General features: G+C 38.5%; 1 protein-coding gene across 2 annotated transcripts in view; it reads right to left on the bottom strand.

Annotated features, from left to right (window-relative positions):
- The window catches only part of SYNE2 (spectrin repeat containing nuclear envelope protein 2), a 376,334-nt gene that overhangs the window by 243,837 nt on the left and 111,220 nt on the right, over positions 1 to 21,277 (bottom strand). For both annotated transcript variants that reach the window (XM_030811980.1, XM_030811985.1), the window contains exons 9-17: positions 20,907 to 21,007; positions 18,541 to 18,642; positions 14,684 to 14,821; positions 6,371 to 6,535; positions 5,078 to 5,190; positions 4,082 to 4,244; positions 2,353 to 2,431; positions 1,909 to 2,096; positions 312 to 476 (exon numbers count right to left, since the gene is read on the bottom strand). In XM_030811980.1, the coding sequence (XP_030667840.1) occupies positions 312 to 476; positions 1,909 to 2,096; positions 2,353 to 2,431; positions 4,082 to 4,244; positions 5,078 to 5,190; positions 6,371 to 6,535; positions 14,684 to 14,821; positions 18,541 to 18,642; positions 20,907 to 21,007 (1,214 nt within the window). The remainder of the gene's footprint in view (positions 1 to 311; positions 477 to 1,908; positions 2,097 to 2,352; positions 2,432 to 4,081; positions 4,245 to 5,077; positions 5,191 to 6,370; positions 6,536 to 14,683; positions 14,822 to 18,540; positions 18,643 to 20,906; positions 21,008 to 21,277) is intronic.

Here is a 21,277-nt window from a genome sequence, read left to right as displayed (position 1 = left end):
AACATAAGCCAGTCACAAGAGATCACATATTATATGATTGCATTATGTGAAATGTCCAGAATAGGCTTATCTATAGAAAGACAGTGGATTCGTGGTTGCGCAGGGCTCGGGGGGTGGGGGTTGGAAGAAAATAGGGAGTGACTTCTAGGGTTTCCTTATGAAGTAATAAAAATGTTCTAAATTTGTTATGGTAATGGCTACATAACTCTGTGCATATACCAGAAATCAATCAGTTATGAACTTATAATGAGTAAATTGTATGGTACATGAATCCTATCTAAATAAAGCTGCAACCAATCAAAAGAACTTACAAGTTGAGTTTTTGAAACCAACTTTCTCCATCTTTTATTCAGCCTTCTCAGTTCTTTAGAAATAGATGATCCAACCACATCATTGCTGACTTCGACTAAGAAATTTCCTGCTTCATTTAAAGTAGCATGTTCTAGATTCCACTGGGCTAATGTCTCAAAGGGTACCTACATAACACATAAGCAACATACTATCTTAATGACACAATATTGTCTTTCTATTATGTATAATAAATGTTCACCAAGGCTTTTTTTTTTTTTGAGATGGAGTCTTGCTCTGTTGCCCAGGCTGGAGTGCAGTGGCTCAATCAAGGTCATTGCAACCTCAGCACCAAGACTAATTCTAAGCAACATTCTTTGCAGAGACTTTGACTTTCACCTTCGAGGAGTCTGCCATCCCTGTTGGTCTAGCTCTTCACTCCTAAGTGCTAACTGGCGAATGCCAGCTGTCTGTCATCACTCCTGGTCCTGGACTTTTATGATGCATCTGATCTCTCTTTCTATGTGGCTGATGAACTTCCAGCAGAGGTTTCCAGACTTATTTAGTTCATGGAGTCTTAACTGTCTCATTAATTTTTTCAGAGAGTCTCTAGACCAGAAATGTTATCTAACAGTTCCCATTTTTAGTAGTCAAGTTCAACAACTTAGTAGCAGCATAGTGCCCAACAGATGGATGTTGTTGTGTCTCCTTCAAATTTTAGAGTGTTCTGTAAGTTCTTAGTTCTCTCTGGTGGCTCAGGGTTTCTTAGCAGTTTGGGTATTACAACCTTAGAGTGTTTTTCTCTGAGTTATGTACATTTTTATAGAAGATCTTTAAAGACAGGAGGACTGTTGGAAGACGAAGATTTGAATTTCTAGTACTAACATAGGTGACAGAAGTGATGACTCAACCTCTAAAATGCTCTTTTTTGCATTCTTACCATTATAACAAATTTTACTTTAACACAAATAATCTATTTTCTATTAATTTAAGTTTCTATTTTGGAAATGTTTAATATGAAAGGCTATCTGGCCATCTGCAACAGAGAAAAACAAATGAAAGAAGGAAAAACCACCTCAGATAATCATAGAACAGATTATTACATGAATAACACATGAAAACAATAATGAATTACATTGACAGTTCTTCCACACCTCTACACATAAGTTAAGGTATCTTGATTTTCTTCCTCTAGAAACTCAGGAAGATTTTAGAGCTGAAAGGTTTCAACCAAATGGAAAAATAAAACTTTCTGAACAGTAGTTTATTTTAACTGTGTCTATAAGCTAGCCAGTACATTAAGTCTTATTTCCTCTCCAAAGAGCTTAGCAAAACATCTCCCAAAAGCTATTACTCTGTATGTAAATTATACCTTAAGAAAGCTCTGTGTGTGGGAAGTGGGGGCGTGTATGTGTGACCATGTATATATAAACCAGTGGAGAAAACTACCTCTTGGCAATTATATCGGGAAGAAACTAAATTCTTTCCAAGACCTTGAAGAATTTTCCAAAAACACTGGCGTACTCTTCTCTGTTTTCTCATCTTTGGATTGAAAATGAGGGTCACAAAATAAAACAATTAAAAAATAAAATTGAGCAGATGTTATTAGACTGCAAATACCTCTTTAATTTCTTCCTTCTTTGTCTCCTCAAAGCAAGCCCTTAGTAAGCGAAGGTTTTCCACATAAGTAGCCCAACATGCCAGCACTTTTTGTAGAGTGGACTTCACATTATATATTTTTTTTCTATACATACAAACATCAGATTTCACCATCACATACTGTTTACTAATATTCTGACATTCTCCAGCTACAATATTAACAAAACAAAAAAGTAATCTTAGAAAACAGTTTTTTATTAATAATACTATTTAAAAATATTTGCATATTAATTGACAGCAGCAAAATAATATGTACTCTGACAATATTAAAAGTGAAAGCAAGAATTTTCCCAGGAAAACACGCATATAAAACTAATTTCTAAAACATTATATAGAAAGCACAACAGATAAAACATCATTGTTGAGTGACAGTCATTCCATCAAAAAGTAACTGAACTACTTTACCCAAATTCTTATAAATTTCTCCACATTTTTGAAAAGAAGTATCAAGTCGAGCTAGGAATTCTTTTTCTTCAATAAATTTCTGGGAAGAAAACAAAAAATATATTGACAGTTTTTACTTTTAAAATTGTGCCAAGAAATCCAGATAGTGAGATACAGCCATTCAATGAAGGACATAGTTACCAAAATTTCTTTAGGGCTTTAATACTACATATTTGGTAGGAAAAGAGGAAGAAGGATGGTGAAAATCTAGGAGACATAAGCTGAGTGTGAACATTAAATAGGTCTGACATCTGATAAAATTGATCTTAATGTGGTGACGTGGTGCTATAATGGTTTTCCTCTTGTGGAAAAAAGGCAAGTTAAGTATTTAATTTCAGGATCTCCTACTTTGCACATTTCCTTAATATTACATAATTGTGTCAGTTGCTCTTATTTCACATGCTTTATTAATAGAGTAATTTTTTTAAGATATATTAGCATATGTTACAAAAAGATATCCATCACACAAAAACATTTCAGAAACTACCATTAACCAAATTCTGTTATGGAAAAAATACTAAGCTAATTCAAAATTCATATTTACTGTATACTTATGAGTGCCAATAGTATGAATATTTAAATAGAAAAATGAAAATTCAAGCAAGGAAAAAGAAATACTCAAAATCTAGCCTAGTTTAGAATGATGCTTCCTGTTTGGAAACTTAGAGTGTTTAAGTCATAAACTGGAAGTAAATTTCTCTTTATCTTTTTTTTAAATTTTTACAATAAAACTTACAATCTTGGATTTTTCTTTCCCCCCTCATTTCTTTTTTTTTTTTTTTTTTTTTTTTTTTTTTAGACAAAGTCTTGCTCTGTCGCCCAGGCTAGAGTGCAGTGCAGTGCCACAATCTCGGCCCACTGCAACCTCCACCTCCCAGAGTTCAAGTGATTCTCCTGCCTCAGCCTCCCAAGTAGCTGGTATTACAGGTGGCTACAACCACGCCCAGCTAATTTTTGTATTTTTAGTAGAGACAGGGTTTCGCCATGTCTCAAACTCCTGACCTCAGGTGATCCACCTGCCTTGGCCTCCCAATGTGTTGGGATTACAGGTGTGCGCCACCGCGCCCAGTCCCACCCCACTTCATCTCTAAAAGGAGGGAAACAAAAAGAAGGACAAAGCCTAAATGTAGAATTGACATTTCTGCGATGCTGTAGTTTTAACTTGGATGTGAACACGCTTATATGCAAGTCACTTCAAACATTTTTTCCTATAAATTAGAAGAGCTAAACCCAAAAGGAAAGCCTCAAGACAAAAAGAGAAAATGTATTGTTTATCCTAGCTAGTAAAATTTAGTAAGCTAAGATCAAAATGTTTTAAGAAAAATGTAATTACTGCACGAAACTATGAATCTGAAAAGGAAACAAAAATTAACATTTCAAGTAAGTGAAAGAGGAATTTTTAATGAAAAAAAGCATGGAAACCTTTTATATTACATTAATAGACCTGGTTAACTCTTAATCTCCCCTTGGGTAGTAAGTAGTGATATTTTCTATATTTTTACTCTTTCCTACGCTGCTGTTTGACTCTCTGTAATTCTTTTCTCCTTGCAATATTTAAACTAATGAAATCTACCAAGAAAACCCATCTCAAAACCCGAAGAGTTAATGGGAAATCATGCCAAGGAAAAATGCAAACACAGCACCCAGAGATGGAGAAGAGTTGCCTAAGACACAAAATTAAAAAGCTTACATGCCAGTCTTCCAGCAATAATTCCACAGATTCTCTGCTCCCATATTTAATGTTCCAAATATCCAATTTTGATTTCACTTCATCTACCAAACCAAGAACTAAGCACTTGTAGTAATGAAATTCTAGAAGTAGAATAAATTTTTTCTCCAAAATGTTGTTGATTCTGGAAAACAGTACAGGTTTTGGAATTTAACTTGATATTATTGACCAAATGTGAGAAATCTGTTCAGCATTTTAAAAAATATTGAGGCTTTAACTTTTTCTTTTAAGCACATGGAACTCAGATGTATCATTTTCTTTTCTTTTTTAAACACTGTAAAACAAATACTGTGACTAGATATATAACAACCATTTCTAAGGTAAAAACATCAAAAACAGGACATTTTCTGAATAAACTATTCTCCAACTGACAAATCCTGTAATAAAATGCTGATCTATGAAGTAGTTTACTAAATCTGAAAACTTCCATATAACTTAATTAAACTATAATCTAAGTTTATATATTAAAAGTTTTCATTATTAAAGCTAACACCCTCTTATTATTCTAAGAGGTTGTTTTTGAGTAATAAGAAAAGATAATGAATTAAATAATCCCAATATTTATAGTATTTTACAGTTTATAAAGTGCTTTCATATCCCTCCTCCCATTTGATCCAGTTTCCTGGTGAGACCTGGACAGGGCAATTATCATTAACCTAAATTTACAAAGGTGGAAACATGCTCAAAAAGAGAGTAACTTATCCAAAACCAAGATACAGAGCTCAGTTTCTGAATGTTCTCCATCACCATATTCTACCATTCAATAAAAAAGGAGGTACGTTGGCATAATACCTGTAATGTTACTACTACATAAAATGTGAAGATACTGTTATCAAGATTTAAAGGAGAATACTTGGTAAAAATTATCTAAAAATCTGTATTTTGCAGGCCCTGCAGTATCAGTTGTTACTCAAACGTGAATAGTACCAGCAGCTGTGAAATGGTAGTGTTACACACCGTCTTTTCATTTCCTCCAATTTGTCAGGTGGTACCAATGGCAAGTGATTTTCATCCTTATTTTCAAAGGTAAGGAGAATGTTCAAATGATGCTCAAATCTATCCATCAGGCTCTGAAAAGAAATTCAGCATGACATAAACGATATTTATTGCCAAACACTGTAATTAAGGGTTTGTCAATCTCACTTGCATTACATCTTTTTTTCAAAAAAAAAAAAATCATAAAGCCCTCCCCCCAACCCACTTTTTTTTATTGTTTTAAGACACAGGGTCTCGCTCTTGTCACCCAGGCTGGAGTGCATAGCGTGATCATAGCTCACTGCAGCCTGGAATTCCTGGATTCAAAGGATCCTCTCACCTCATCTTCCTGAGTAGCTGGGTCTACAGGAACACAGCACAATACCCAGCTAATTTTGCTTTTTAAAAAAATTTCTGTAGAGGTGGGGTCTTGCTATATTGCCTAGGATGAAACTACCCCCTTTAACTAAGATTTTGTGAATAAATATTTTCTGCCGGGCATGGTGGCTCAAGCCTGCAATCCCAGCACTTTGGGAGGCCAAGGCAGGCGGATCACAAGGTCAGGAGCTTGAGACCATCCTGGCTGACAGGGTGAAACCCCGTCTCTAATAAAAATACAAACAATTAGCCGGGTGTGGTGGTGGGCACCTGTAGTCCCAGCTACTTGGGAGGCTGAGGCAGGAGAATGGCGTGAACCCGGGAAGCGGTGCTTGCAGTGAGCCAAGATTGCACCACTGCACTCCAGCCTGGGCGACACAGCAAGACTCCGTCTCAAAAAAAATATTTTTCATCATAAATGTTTCAAATCTGAACATTTTACAGAGGCAGACCATAGTTTCTTTAGTAAAACCATTACTACAATCTTTTATTTATTAGTGTATTTTCCACTCCTTTGTAGGTTCAAATACCAGAAATCTCACATAATTTTTTTCATGTCATTTTAGTGAGAACCCAGTCTCTCAAATTTTAAATCAGGCTCCCCCTTCTCCACCCTCCCACCCCTTGATATTTTCTTTTGGTCAGACTTTATTTATAGTTGCTTTAGAACTCTATCCTTATTTAGATTCTATCCTAATTGTTTCAACCTTAAACTAGCACAGTGGTCATGAATGTAAAGTTACGTTCTAGGTCCCAAAAATCCCCAGAGGAATCATTCTAAACCATCCTCAAATATCCACTATTATCCTTCTCTTCTTTTTAGGACAAAGTCTTCCTCAAGAACAATCCCTAACAAAATATGTATTTTTCTACATCTCTTTTTTTTTCTTTTCCAACCTTGAATAAAGTCATTTTCTCTTGTATCAGAGTCATGGCTTGAGAGTGATCCTGGGAGGCGGACAAATCTTCATCCATAAGCTCTTCTACCTCCTGGAGCCAAGCTTCAGTTTGATGGAGGGGTGGGGGCAAGGCATAATTCAGCTTTATTTTCCATGCGTTAATCTGAAAAAAAAAAGAAGATATTCTTCAGTAGAACTTTTCTAGTTTATTTCTTCACATACAGTATGTTTGATTCTTTAAAGTTTCTCTGGAAGCCAAGTCCGATAAATGTGATCCATTATCATGGAAATCTTCATCAATGGGTAAATTTCTTAGTTTTAAATATCACTTAGCTACTTGCTCACCAGGAATATAATTTGTTCAAAAGCTGTAGGAAAAGAAGGCATAAGAAAAAACAAACGTTTTGATAAATCCACAATAAGATATGGGGAAAATTCCAAAAATTAAAAGCACACCTCTAAGCAAGGATAGACTATCCTACTGAATGACCATCACTTGAAATGCCGTATGTCCTTGTGTGCTCTGACACTACAACTACATCTTCCATACAGATTTATAACTTCTTCCCTCTCTAGCCCTAACTGTATATCCACATGACATATCTCTACCGTATCTCCCGAATATCTGTCCTTCACGAAAGCACCACCCATCCCCAAATCCAACTATATCTCCTCCTTCCTCAGCCTCCCACCACTCCCTGCATGCACAAGCATGTGAGAAACACACACTCTGACTGCTTGCTTCTCCAAATACTTGCTGTACTCTTGTGTCTTCGTTCTCACTGCCCCTGCTACCTGGATGTCCCCCCAGCAAGCACTGTCAAAACTCACTCATACGTTCATTCATTTACTCATTGGCCAAACATTTATGAACAACCTATTGTGCTAAGAGCTGGAGATAAAGATACAGAAAACTTCTGGCGTGGAGAAGGACCATGTGATGGTTACCCATCATGTAATGCTGTGTAGCAGTTAGGGGAAAATTAGATGCTCAAATGCCAAAATGGAAGCACCTTAAAATACACTGTGTTCAAAAATAAAAAGAAACAACATATAACCTCAAGGGTACACAACTTAAAAATACAGGTAGAGGTTGGGTGCAGTAGCTCACACCTATAAACCCAGCACCTCAAGAGGCCAAGGCAGGCAGATTGGTTGAGCACAGGAGTTCAAGACCCGCTTGGGCAACATGGGAAAAACCCCATCTCTACTAAAAATACAAAAATTAGCCAGGAGTGGTGGTGCACACCTATAGTCTCAGCTACTCAAGAGACTGAGGTGGGAGGATCACTTGAGCCCAGGAGGTCAAAGCTACAGTGAGCCATGATCATGCCACTGCACTCCAGCCTGGATGACAGAGTAAGACCCTGTCTCAAAAATAAAACAAAACAATACACATAAATGCAATCTATATTATACAAAAACATAAAACGAAGAAACACATTAAAGATACCAAAATTGTGGCTCAAGGAGAAAGGAGAATGGAAAGAAGGTATGAGTATAAAAGGAAATCAACACACAATTCAGCAAATGAATAAAAACAAGAGCAAGGCCCTGCCCAGCTCCATGTGTCGCGTATGAATGGAAGAGCAATTTAATACAACCCCCTATGTCAGAGTGTAAACCAGATAAATAAAAGTCACAGCTCTTGCCTGAACCACCTATCCAGAGAAGCAGCCAAAAACATGGTTACAGGAAAGTGTGTTAAGTGATGTCACAGAGCCAGGCAGGCGGAAGTTGCGGTGAGCCAAGATCGCACCACTGCACTCCAGCCTGGGTGAGAGAGTGAGACCCTGTCTCAAGATACATACATATATATATATATATATATGCTGGCATGGTGGATCATGTCTGTAGTCCCAGCTACCTGGAGGCTGAAATAGAAGAATCGCTTGAACCCAGGAGGTGGAGGCTGCAGTGAGCCGAGATCACACCAGTGCACTCCAGCCTGGGCAACAGAGTGAGACTCCGTCTCAAAAAAAAAAAAGAATATGACTTTTTACACAAACTTACTGCTATACAGTTTGAATGTTTATCTCCTCTGAATCTCATGTTTAAGTTTGATACCCAATATTGGGGCTGGGCCTAACAGGAGCTGAGTTCCCACGAGTGCTGGTTGCTGAAAAGAGTCTGGCACCTCCTCTCTCTGTCTCTCTCGCTCTCACTTCATCTCTTGCCATGTGATTTCTATACAAAAGCTCCCCTTTGCCTTCCACTATGAATGGAAGTAGCCTAAGGCCCTCACCAGAAGCAGATGCTGGTGCCACGCTTCTTGTACAGAAGCAGAAACGTGAGCCAAATAAGCCTCTTTTTATTTATTTGATACTCCTATGACGATCAATCACAAATTAAAATTTGTTTCACTCAACTTTCTCTAATGAAAAGTACTGGTCATAAGTCTGTATTTTATCTTTCTGTTACCCAGCCGAATTCTACTAAATGCACTGTTTTTATTGTTTGAGGGTTTTTTTAAATTATTATTTTATTGTAGAGACAAGGTCTCAGTATGTTGCCCAGGCTGGTCTTGAACTCCTGGCCTCAAGCAATCCTCCTGCCTTGGCCTCCCAAACTGCTGGGATTGCAGGCATAAGCCCAGTTGAGTTCTATTGTTTTTTAAACAGGCAAAAATTTGTATATTAGAGAGATCACTTCAACATTAATTCATTCAAAAACATTTATGGGGTACCCATCATATGCAAAAGCAAATACCTAAAAGATATTTAACCAAGTACCCAGGTATACAAAATGAGGACAAAGCTAGGTTCCTTTAAGGCAGTCAAATGGAACTGTACATAAAATGAAAGCATTAGATATTACAGTTTTTCCATTTTGTTTTGCTTTTTTTTGTCTTGCAAGTTTAATTTTCTCAAAAGGCATATGGCAAAGATAATTCTACAACCTTTTTTTTTTTTTTGAGATGGAGTCTCGGTCTGTTACCCAGGCTGGAGTGTAGTGGTGGAATCTTGGCTCACTGCAACCTCCATCTCCCAAGTTCAAGCAATTCTCCTGCCTCAGCCTCTCAAGTAGCTGGGATTACAGGTGTGTGCCACCATGCTTGGCTAATTTTTGTATTTTTAGTAGAGACAGGGATTTGCCATGTTGGCCAGGGCTAGTCTTGAACTCCTGACGTCAACTGATCTGCCCGCCTCAGCCTCCCAAAGTGCTGGGATTACAGTCATGAGCCACCGCACCCAGCCATTTTTGTGAATTTTCAAATAAACAAGTTAGCATGTACTTTTAGTGTGTCTAATCACTTGTACATTTGCCAAAAAATAAAACAGAAATTTGAGAAATAATTGAGTTAAAGAGAGGCTAAGAGCAATACCTCTAGTTCAACTATTATTCTTTGCACAACCAAAAGACAGCTGCATATATTTTGAATTAAACCAAACCTGTTTTTTCCGACTGAAGGCTACACTCAATATTTATACAGCAGGCAGAAGAGGAAGAACAGAAGGCAATGTTTACCTTTCCTTCCTCTCCTTTCTCACTTAACACTTCCTTTCTGCAGTAATTACTTTTCAATTTGGCTGAAAAATTTATGTAAGATCTTAACAGGTCAAAATAACATAATGTTGCTATTTTCTACAGTAGGCTCAGTATGAAACCATTTACTATGATACTCTGAGAAATCTCTGCTCTCAAACTACTGAACCAGAAACTGCATACATGGTTTCAACTTTTATGACCTCAATGACTTTAAAATTAGCAATGTCTCATTTTGCCACACCAAGAAACTGAGCTGCAGTTTACCTGACTGAGGAATGGATTTTCAAGCTATTACCAATTTACAGCACTTAATCTTGCAAAATAGTTCTTTTTATGGTTTTTCTCATTACTTAGGCAATTTTTCCATATTTAACAAAATCAGGCCAGGTCTCTGTGGCCTGGAACAGACTGAACTATACAGACAATATCTTCTTCATTGCCTTCCACTTTGTTGAGGACCTGTCACGGACAGGTCTTACCCTTTTCACAAGAGTCCGTTTCAAAGCGGTGATCAGAATAGAAACTGACAATGCAATAAGCACCACACTGATGGGAAGATTCTAGGAGCTGCAAGTTCTTCAAAATTAGGTTGTCTAAAAGAGTGGCTCTTTTAAGCCACTGGACTGCTATTTAATACACTTAGTAAATGGTGTGGAAAATGTATTCTGAAAACAGGCTGCCACTCCTGACAGCCAAGCAAAGGGTCAGCAAACTTTTCCTGTGAAGAGCCAGAGTAAGTATCTTTGACTTTCTGGACCACACAGTTCCTGTCATAACTCTATAAATGTATTAAAAATCATTTCATTATCCATTTAAAAATGAGATGTTACATAAATTATACCTCAATAAAGTCTTTTTTTAAAATGAAGGCAAAATAAAGACATATTTAGAGATCAAAGAAAACTAGGGGAATTTGTCACTCACATCCCTGTATCGTAAAGTAAGTGAAAGGAAGTTTTCAGGCTGAAGGGAACTGAGCTCAATGGAAACTCAAATCTCTAGAAAGAAATTAAGAACATGGGAAATACCTAGATAAATATAAAAGATTAATTTTTTCATTTAATTTCCTTAAAATATATGGTTGATTAGAGCAAAAAAAAAAATTATAACATGGCCCTGAGGATTTTAAGACATGTTACATGTGTCATGTATATTTATATATAAAACAACTATAGCATAAATAATGGAAGATGAATCAATTTGATTGCAGGATTTCTACATGTTACAAAAAGTTGTACAATAACTTAGATATTGTACAACTCTAAGGCTGGGTGTGGTGGCTCACACCTGTAATCCCAGCACTTCAGTAGGCCAAAGCGAGTGGATCCCTTGAGCCCAGGAGTTCAAGACCAGCCTAGGCAACATAGTGAAACCCCTTCTCTGCAAAAAAAATACAACAGAAATTGAGCGTGCATGGTGATACATGCCTGTAGTCTCAGCTACTCAGAAAGCTGAGGTGGGAGAATTGACTGAGCCTGGGAAACAGAGGTTGCAATTAGCTGTGATTAAGCCACTACACTCCAGCCTGGGCAACAAAGCAAGACCCTGTCTCAAAAAAAAAAAAAAAAAAAAGAACTCTAAGTAGACTGTAAAAATTGTATAATGTATATTATAATCCCTAGAGCAACCACTAAAAACATGATAGGAAGAAGTAGAGCCAAGTCAATAGACAAATTAAAATGGAATTCTTAAAAAATGCATGATCCAAAACCAGGCAAGAAAGGAAGAAACAGGGGCCAGGCACAGTGGCTCACGTCTGTAATACCAGCACTTCGGGAGGTCAAGGCAGGCAGATCACTTGAGGTCAGGAGTTCGAGACCAGCCTGGCCAACATGGTGAAACTCAGTCTCTACTAAAAATACAAAAATTAGCCAGGCATGGTGGTGGGTGCCTATAATCCCAGCTACTTGGGAGGCTGAGGCAGAAGAATCGCTTGAACCCAGAGGCAGAGGTTGCAGTGAGCCACGACCATGCCACTGCACTCCAGCCCAGGAGACAGAGAGACTCTATCTCAAAAAAAAAAAAAAAAAAAAAAAAAAGAAAGAAAGAAAGGAAGAAACAGAGATAGAAAAAGCAGAGAGAATAAACAAAACAAAGAGTTAAATGATATACCTAAATTGAACTATTTCAACAATTATATTAAGTGGACTAAGCACTACAATTAAAAGAGAGGGGACAGCCTAGGCACGGTGGTTCATGCCTGTAATTCCAACACTTTGGGAGGCCAAAAGTTCTAATTCAAGAGCATTGCTTGAGGCCAGGAGTTCATGACCAGTATGGGCAACATGGCAAAACTCCATCTCCACAAAAAATTTAAAACTTTGCGAGGAGTGATGGCACACACCAGTAGTCCCAGCTACTTGGGAGGCTGAGGCAGGAGGATGGCTTGAGCCTAGGAGGCTGAGGCTGCAGTAAGCCATGATTGTGCTGGTGCACTCTAGCCTGGACAACACAGTGAGACTCGATCTCAAAAAAAGAGACAGGGATTGGCAGAGTAGGTAAGAAAGCAAGATACAACTACGTGTCATTTATAAGAGGTACACTTTGAATATAAAGACTCCAAATACATTAAAAGTAAAGGAAGGAAAAAGATGTACTATACAGTCAGCATAGAAGACTGGAATGACTATACTGGTATAAGATTAAGTATAATATTACTAGATGTCAAGAAAAACAGCATTATTAAAGATAAGCAGGAATACTTCATAATGGTAGAAGTCCTTAGGAAGACAAAGTAATCATAAGCATGTACACACAATGACAATGTTTTAAAATACATGAAGCAAAATTTGACAGCATTGAAGACAGATTCCCACAGATTTTAATACTCCTCTCTCAGCAATATATAATAGAATTAGACAAAACATCAGTCAAGACACAGATAATCTGAACAAAATGATCAACCACCTTGTATTAATTAATATTTGTAATTTGGAAGCCACATAAATGCCCATCAACAGATGAATGGATAAAGAAAACATGGTACATATACACAATGGAGTACTATTCAGCCATAAAAAAAAATAAGGGCCGGGCACAGCGGCTCACGCCTGTAATCCCAGCACTTTGGGAGGCTGAGGCGGGTGGATCACGAGGTCAGGAGATTGAGATCATCATGGCTAAAACAGTGAAACCCTGTCTCCACTAAAAATACAAAAATTTAGCTGGGCGTGGTGGGATGCACCTGTAGTCTCAGCTACTCGGGAGGCTGAGGCAGAGAATCACTTGAATCCAGGAGGTGGAGGGGTTGCAGTGAGCTGAGATCGCTCCCCTGCACTCCAGCATGGCGACAGAGCAAGACCCCATCTCAAAAAAAAAAAAAAAAATATTAGCCGGGCATGGTGGTGTGCACCTGTAATCCCAGCTACTCAGGGGCTGAGGCAGGAGAATCTCTTGAACTTGGGAGGCAGAGTTTCCAATGAGCCGAGATCACACCATTGCACTCTAGCCTGGGCGATGGAGCAAGACTCCATCTCAAAAAAAAAAAAAAAGAATGAGATTCTGTCATTTGCAACAACGTGGATGGAAGTGGAAGTCATCGTGTTAAGTGAAATAAGCTACGCACAGAAAGACAAATATCACATGTTCTTACTTATTTGTGGAATCTAAAAATCAAAACAGTTTAACTCATGGAGATATAGAGTAGAAGGATGATTACCAGAGGCTGGGAAGAGCAGTAAGGGGAAATGGAGATGGCTAATGGGTACAAAAAAATAGAAAGAACAAATAAGACCTACTATTTAATAGCACAACAGGGTGACTACGGTCAATAATAACTTAGTTGTACATTTTAAAATAACTTGAAGAGTGTAACTGGATTGTTTGTACCTCAAAGGATAAATGCTTGAGGGAATGGATATCCCATTCTCCAAGATGTGCTTATTTCACATTGTATGCCTGTACCAAAATATCTCATGTACCCCATAAATATATACACCTACTATGTACCCATAAAAATTAAAAATTAAATTGAATTTTTTAAAAAGTTAACATTTATAGAATATTACACCCAATGACTGCAGAATATGTGTTCTTTTCAAGTGCACAAAGTTATGTACCATATGCTGGGCCATAAACCATGTCTCAATAAATTGAAAAGGATTGAAATTATACAGATATATTCAGACACACATGCACAAATTCATCCTTATACACTCTCTGTGGGTTTGTTCCTACTTCTTTCAAGCATCTACTGATATTGATACATGATAGTAGAGAAGAAGCCACAGGTCAGTCAAAATATAGATAATCTACAGTAACAAACCAAGAATTGATAGCAAATATATCAAGCTTGGATAAGCTTGTGTTTTCTCTAAGCAGAATGCAAAAAATCCCTACTTAAAGGATGACCACTACCCAAATGATGTCATGGAGAAAATACAAAAACACTATCCCATTTTCTCATGAAGCATCTACGCTGTCTTTTACAGGATTTCTCATGGAAGTTTAAAATAAAATCCTCATCCGAAAAAACAAAGCTGCCCTTTGAAAATGTTCTTTTTTTTTGAGATGGAGTCTCATTCTGTCGCCCAGGCTGGAATGCAGTGGTGCGATCCTGGCTCACTGCAACCTCTGCCTCTGGGGTTCAAGTGATTCTCCTGCCTCAGCCTCTCGAGTAGCTGGGATTACAGGTGTCCACCAACACACCCTGCTGATTTCTGTATTTTTAGTAGAGACACGGTTTCGCCATGTTGGCCAGGCTGCTATCAAACTCCTGACCTCAAGTGATCCACCCCGCTTGGTCTCCCAAAGTGCTGGGATTACAGGTGTGAGCCACTGCTTTTGGGCAGAAAATATTCTTCTAATCAACATAAACAGTCACCTGGTGATCGAGGCCATCCCAGGCTTCTCTCAACTGTAAATGATCCTTGTCCAGCTCATCCGGATCCCATTTTATTGACAGGACATCCAAAAAGGACCTTTTTTCTTCACTGAATGACTCCATAAAGGACAGCAGGCTCTACAATTAGAAGAGTATTTTAAAGAATGAAAATGTTTAATTCCATTTATATCATATAATCTGTTATTTTGAGGTCTACAGGTATAGGATATATTTAAGTTTTTACTTAAAGGTAAAATCCCCTGAATCCAGTATCCTCTCTCTGCTCTGGTTTCCTTCTTCAGTGCACTGTGATAACTGGGCACCAGCATAATGTCATAGGTCACTCTGTGCTTTGTGTATTGTTGGATTTATACTGGAATGGAGCAGCAAGGTCACTGGGCTACAGGACAGATCATGATGCCACATGGAAAACATGAGTTTGTTTGTTCTCCACAAGTATGCACTCACGACAAAATAAGAATGAATGAATGTGAATATTATATGACAGCAGTAGTCATATATAAGCGATTTTCAAAGTGTTCATGAATAACTGAGCTTCAGCTTATTCTTCCCAATTCATTTTATATAAACTCTGAGAAACACTTTGCCTTCAAATATTTAATAAGTAAAGCTTTTTCTTGGTTCACATTTGTGTGAAATATGGGTGTTTAAGAGTTATCAGGCTGGGCGCGGTGGCTTATGCCTGTAATCCCAGCACTTTGGAAGGCCGAGGTGGGTGGATCACGAGGTCAAGAGATTGAGACCATCCTGGCCAACATGGTGAAACCCCATCTCTACTAAAAATACGAAAATTAGCTGGGCGTGGTGGCGCCCGCCTGTGGTCCCAGCTACTCGGGACGCTGAGGCAGGAGAATCGCTTGAACCAGGGAGGTGGAGGTTGCAGTGAGCCGAGATCACGCCACTGCACTCCAGCCTGGTGACAGAGACTCCGTCTCAAAAAAAAAAAAAAAAAAAAAAAAAAAAAAGAGTTATCAATTGGCCAGGCAGTGCAGCTCACGAATGTAACCCTAGCAATTTGGGAGGCTGAGGCAGGTGCATCACTTGAGCCCAGGAGTTCAAAACTGGCCAGAGCAACATGGCAAAACCCAATATCGACCAAAAATACAAAAAATTGGCTAGGCATGGTGACACACACCTGTAGTCTCAGCTACTCAAGAGGCTGAAGTGGGAGAATGGCTTGAGCCCAGGAGGCAGAGGTTGCAGTGATCTGTGATCGGACCACTGCACTACAGCCTGGGAGACAGAGAGAGATCCTGTCTCGGGGAAAAAAAAAAAAAAAAAGAGTTACTGATTACACAGATTTTTTTTTTCTATTTTTGGAGACAGGATCTGGCTCTATTGCCCAGGCTGAAGTTCAATGGCATGATCTTGGCTCACTGCAACCTCTGCCTCCTGGGCTCAAGTGACCCTCCCACCTCAGTCTCCCAAGCAGCTGGCACTACAGGAGTGCACCACCACGTCCAGCTAATTTTTTTTTTGTTTGTATTTTTTGTAGATACAAGGTTTCACCATGTTGTCCAGGCTGGTTTTGAACTCCTGGGCTCAAATGATCCACCTGCCTCACCTCCCAAAGTGCTGAGATTACAGACGTGAGCCACCGCAACTGGCCACAGATAACTACTCAGCTCTGGGGTTGTAGTGTGAAAGTAGCTACTGACAGGTATGGCTCTGTTCCAATAACATTTTATTCACAAAATGAGCCAACCTCTGCTTTAGAACCATGCTGCTCAAAGTACTCCAAGGATCAGCATTAATGTTTTAAATGTCATTTAAAACATTATCCAGAATTATTGACAGCATTTTAAATGAAATGTTATGAGAACGTCAAAGGATAATTAATTTACTTTAATTCTGATAATTAATGACTTCATAAAGCCTTCTATTTAGGAAACCCGAATCTGTGATACATTATTAAATCAAAGACATATGTGAGAACAATACACTTTCAGTAAATGATGAGCACTTTGTTGAGAAAAAAGTCTTAGACCAGAGCTAAGGGAAGAAGGTCAAGAAGCCTATGCAGTTCAGACCAAAGGAAGAAAAAGATGTTTGATCCCTTCCTTCTCTGATGCTTCCAAAGCAAAAAGGAAAGTATGGCCAGCAAGTTGCACAACCCACTGAATGTTACAGTTGAAACGGCTGGACTTATCCAACTCTTCGACTTAACAGACAGGGAGATGGAGGCCTAGAGGTGCTAAGTGCTGTGTAGGTACCTGACAGTATCTGCAGCTTGTTCAGGACAAAGCACTGGGGAGACGCACAGTGCTGCATAGACAATGGGCTCTAAGAAATGGGACTGAGGAACCTTTGCTTTGTTTCCTATTAAGTCTCTTTCAAGACAGTACAGGGAATAACTACTTACCCCAGAGAAGCATCACAATGTAAAAACAGCTAGGGCTTTAAAGACACACTTCCATTCAAATCCCATCTCTACCCTTTCAGTAGCCATGTAACCTTAAATAAGCCACTTATTATCTTCATCTGTAAAACTGGGATAATACCAAGCTCAGCAAGATATTTTAACATGTGAAATGCAAATCAGCAAGGTATCTGCTACATAGAAAATGTTCAACATGGTCAGGTGTGGTGGCTCACACCTGAAATCCCAGCACTTTAGGAGGCTGAGGTGGGCGGATCACTGGAAGTCGTCAGGAGTTCAAGACCAGCCTGGCCAACATAGTGAAAACCCATCTCTACTAAAAATACAAAAATTAGCCGGGTCTGGTGGCAGATGCCTGTAATCCCAGCTACTCAGGAGACTGAGGCATGAGAATTGCTTGAACCCAGGAGGCAGAGGCTGTAGTGAGCCAAGGTCACACCACTGTACTCTAGCCTGGACCACAGAGCAAGATTCCGCCTCAAAAAAAAAAAAAAAAAAATGTTCAATATGTGGTAATAATCACAGTTGTCATTATTTCCCAAAGGACTCTCAGTTGAGCCCTGTATTGTAATTCTAGGATCCCTATTCCTGATTTTTCTTCCATTCAATATTCATTCTAAAAAGCATGTTCTGGGGCCGGGCACTGTGGCTCACGCCTGTAATCCCAGCACTTTGGGAGGCCGAGGCAGGTGGATCACCTGAGGTCAGGAGTTCGAGACCAGCCTGACCAACATGGAGAAACCCCGTCTCTACCAAAAATACAAAATTAGCTGGGCATGGTGGTACACGCCTGTAATGTCAGCTACTCGGAAAGCTGAGGCAGGAGAATTGCTTGAACCTGGGAGGCGGCAGTTGCGGTGAGCCAAGATCGCGCCATTGCACTCCAGCCTAGGCAACGAGAGCAAAATTCCATCTCAAAAAATAAAAATAAAAATAAAATAAAAAGCATGTTCTGCTTTAAACCAGGGATTGGAAAACTTTTACTGTAAGGGGCAAGACAGTAAATATCTCAGGCTTTATAGAGCCATATGGTCTCTATCACGACTACTCAACTCTGGGGTTATAGTGTGAAAGTAGTGACTGGCAATACTTAAATGGGTGTGGCTCTGTTCCAACAACATTTTATTTACAAAATGGGCCAACCCCTGCTCTAGAACCACACTGCTCAAAGTACTCCAAAAACCGGCAGAATCAACATCACCTGAGACCTCGTTAGAAATGCAAAAACTCGGGCCCTGCCCCAGAACTACTGAACCAGAATGTGCATTTTAACAGGACTACCCAGTGAATCACAGGCACCTTAAAGTTTCAGAAGTACAGTCCTACAATTCAGCCTTAAAACCTTCAGTGAATTTAATATTTAAAATACTTAACCCTGAAAGAGTTTTCTAAAAACATACTTATTGCTCATCGCTTAAAAAGTAAATTACAAACAGCTGTTTAAAATCATACTTACATTATACTTTTTAAAGTAGGTATCATTTTCTGAATCCTTTAGCAACTTCTGTAGTTTTTCCTTTTGCAGAGTTAACCAGACCATAGCATCTTTCACCTTTCCCTGTATTTTACACACACAAAATTAAACTATATTTTAAACAGATTTGGTTTTTTTAACAAAAAAATTAATAACTTGAAACATCAGTGAAATAATGTCATCATTACACACCAATGATTCATTATGCCAAAGAGTAATTTCACTTGTTCACATAACACCTTAAATTTTAAACCAGATTGAAACTAGCATCTGAACATGACAATGTGCTAAAGAAATGGGCAAGCAACGCATCCCCTCCCCCATTTTGGCTTGGAGAACATTATTCTAAATCACTTCTTTATAGCAGGCATTTCAGAAGACTGCCTTCCAATAATTCGAAATATGGGGTAATTCAAGAGATGTTCACACCCTGCAAAAACACTGACATCAAAAATAACTCAAACACTTTCGAGAGCCTAAAAATAACACTACCAAAGGTTTTAGCTATGCTATCATTAAGATGTGAACAACAATTACTTTTTCCGTAGATTCTTGCTTAGGTGGTAAACTTGCTTACATTTGGAAGCCAATTTTACTGCTAGAGGACAAAGAAGTTATACCTTATTTCCACTCTTCTTTAACCTTCATTTACTTTGTTTTTTCCCATTAAGTAAAAGTTTTCTAACATTTTGTACTCAATTTCATGGACAGTTGAATCTTTCATTTTATTTTTTTAATATGAAAATTAATTAGAAAAGAATAGCTCCTCAGCAGGCCAGAAATAAGTGAACTGAATTATAAGCCTGCATCTCAGCTTGAGACTCTCTTCCAGAGTCAGCAACAATCTGGCTTATTGCCTCAAACTTAACAGCTGGAAAAACACAGGTCCAATTTGTCAAATAAAATGCAAGTAAATATGTCTGAAAATGCATGCAAACATGTGGTTTAAAAGACATTTTTAAGTAATATTATCAAACATTTTACTAAATTCACAGCACTCATTTATCATCTTAGAAGCAGAATAAGAGTTTCTTTTCAGCTCAGCAATTTTTATGAAGTTTCCACCCACAATATTTTGTGTAACTCACTGAAAGTAAAGGAGAAAAACTGAATAATCGAATGGCAATCTAATAGTAATTCAAGGCTGGGCGCAGTGGCTCACGCCTATAATCCAGCACTTTGGGAGGCCAAGGCAGGCAGATCACTTGAGGCCAGGAGTTCAAGACCAGCCTGACCAACATGGTGAAATCCTGCCTCTACTAAAAATACAAAAATCAGCCAGGCAGGATGGTCCATGCCTGTAATCCCAGCTATCGGGAGGCTGAGGCACGAGAATCATTTGAGCCTGGGAGGCAGAGAAAATAGTAATTCAAGAGTATATCAACAAATACGGATTAACAATATAACACAACACTTTCATTTATATGAATCACACAATTTCATTTATATGAAGCTAAAGAATAGGCAAACTGGAAATGTGCTAAAATTAGATGATGGTGAGGGTTGCCCGATCATGTAAATACACTAACAACCATTGAAATGAACATATTAAATAGATGAATTTTATGGTATATAAATTATATCTCAATAAAGGAAATAAATATTATAATGCACAAAAATTTGATAGGATGGGTGCAGTGGCTCACTCCTGTAATCCCAGCACTTTGGGAGGCTGAGGTGGGTGGATCACTTGAAGTCAGGAGTTTGAGACCAGCCTGGCCAACATGGTGAAACCTGGTCTCTACCAAATATACAAAAATCAGCTGGGTATGGTGGCACGTGCCTGTAATTTCAGCTACTTGGGAGGCTGAGGCACGAGAATCACTTGAACGGGGAGAAAGAGGTTGCTGTAAGTCAAGATCGTGCCACTGCACCCCAGCCTGGGCAACAGAGCAAGACTCCATCTAAAAATAAATAAATAAATAAAAAATAAAAATAAAAAATAGAATATTATAATAAAAATTTGATTTCTTTAGATTTTTAAAAGCTTAACTTCATTTGTCTTATACAGTGCCCATCTAAAAGTTGTTTCAGATAATTCAGTAAAGTTTAATGAATTATCCCTTTGAACCTAAAAAAAAAAAAAAGAATATTCAACACTAATCTACAGTAAAAGAAATTAGAATGCTGGTTGCCTGGGGTGGAGAGCAGAGATAGAAAAGGTGCCCAGTGGAATACTCTGGGTACTAGAAATGTTTTACATCATGATTGAAGTATGATTTACAGGGGTGTATGCTCATTAAACTGTACATTTAAGTTCTATATGCAAATTATATCTTGATTTTAAAAATTAAACCATTAGCAGGATACAACTAAAATGAGCTTGATTTATGCATAAGAAAACATACCCGAGCCTCCTCTCCAGTCCCAGGGGCATCTTTGGAATACTGCAGAAACTGTGCCACATAGGTCATGATGGACTTTTCATCAGGATCAACAACATCCACATCTGCAAGATACACCACACTATCAATTAGCTGTTACACATTTGCTATAATGAATACTCAAGAATGGGCTATGCCATAGCCTCTGCCATTTGGTTCACAGGCTCTGGAAATGGACCAAAGTAGGCACCCAGCCATCCAATCTCTGTTTACTCAGCCTTGCTGCAAGACTGTGCAGTGGCTAAGAGTTTAGATCTATACTCAGAGAGATCTGGGTTAAATCCTGGCACTAGTATGTGCACAGTCTCCGTTTTCTGATAATAAAGTGTCACTAT

This window comes from Nomascus leucogenys, chromosome 1a, assembly GCF_006542625.1.
Source record: "Nomascus leucogenys isolate Asia chromosome 1a, Asia_NLE_v1, whole genome shotgun sequence".
Lineage (NCBI taxonomy): Eukaryota > Metazoa > Chordata > Mammalia > Primates > Hylobatidae > Nomascus > Nomascus leucogenys.
The sequence above is the reverse complement of the archived record's forward strand: the minus strand, read 5'-3'. Positions and strand labels throughout refer to the sequence as shown.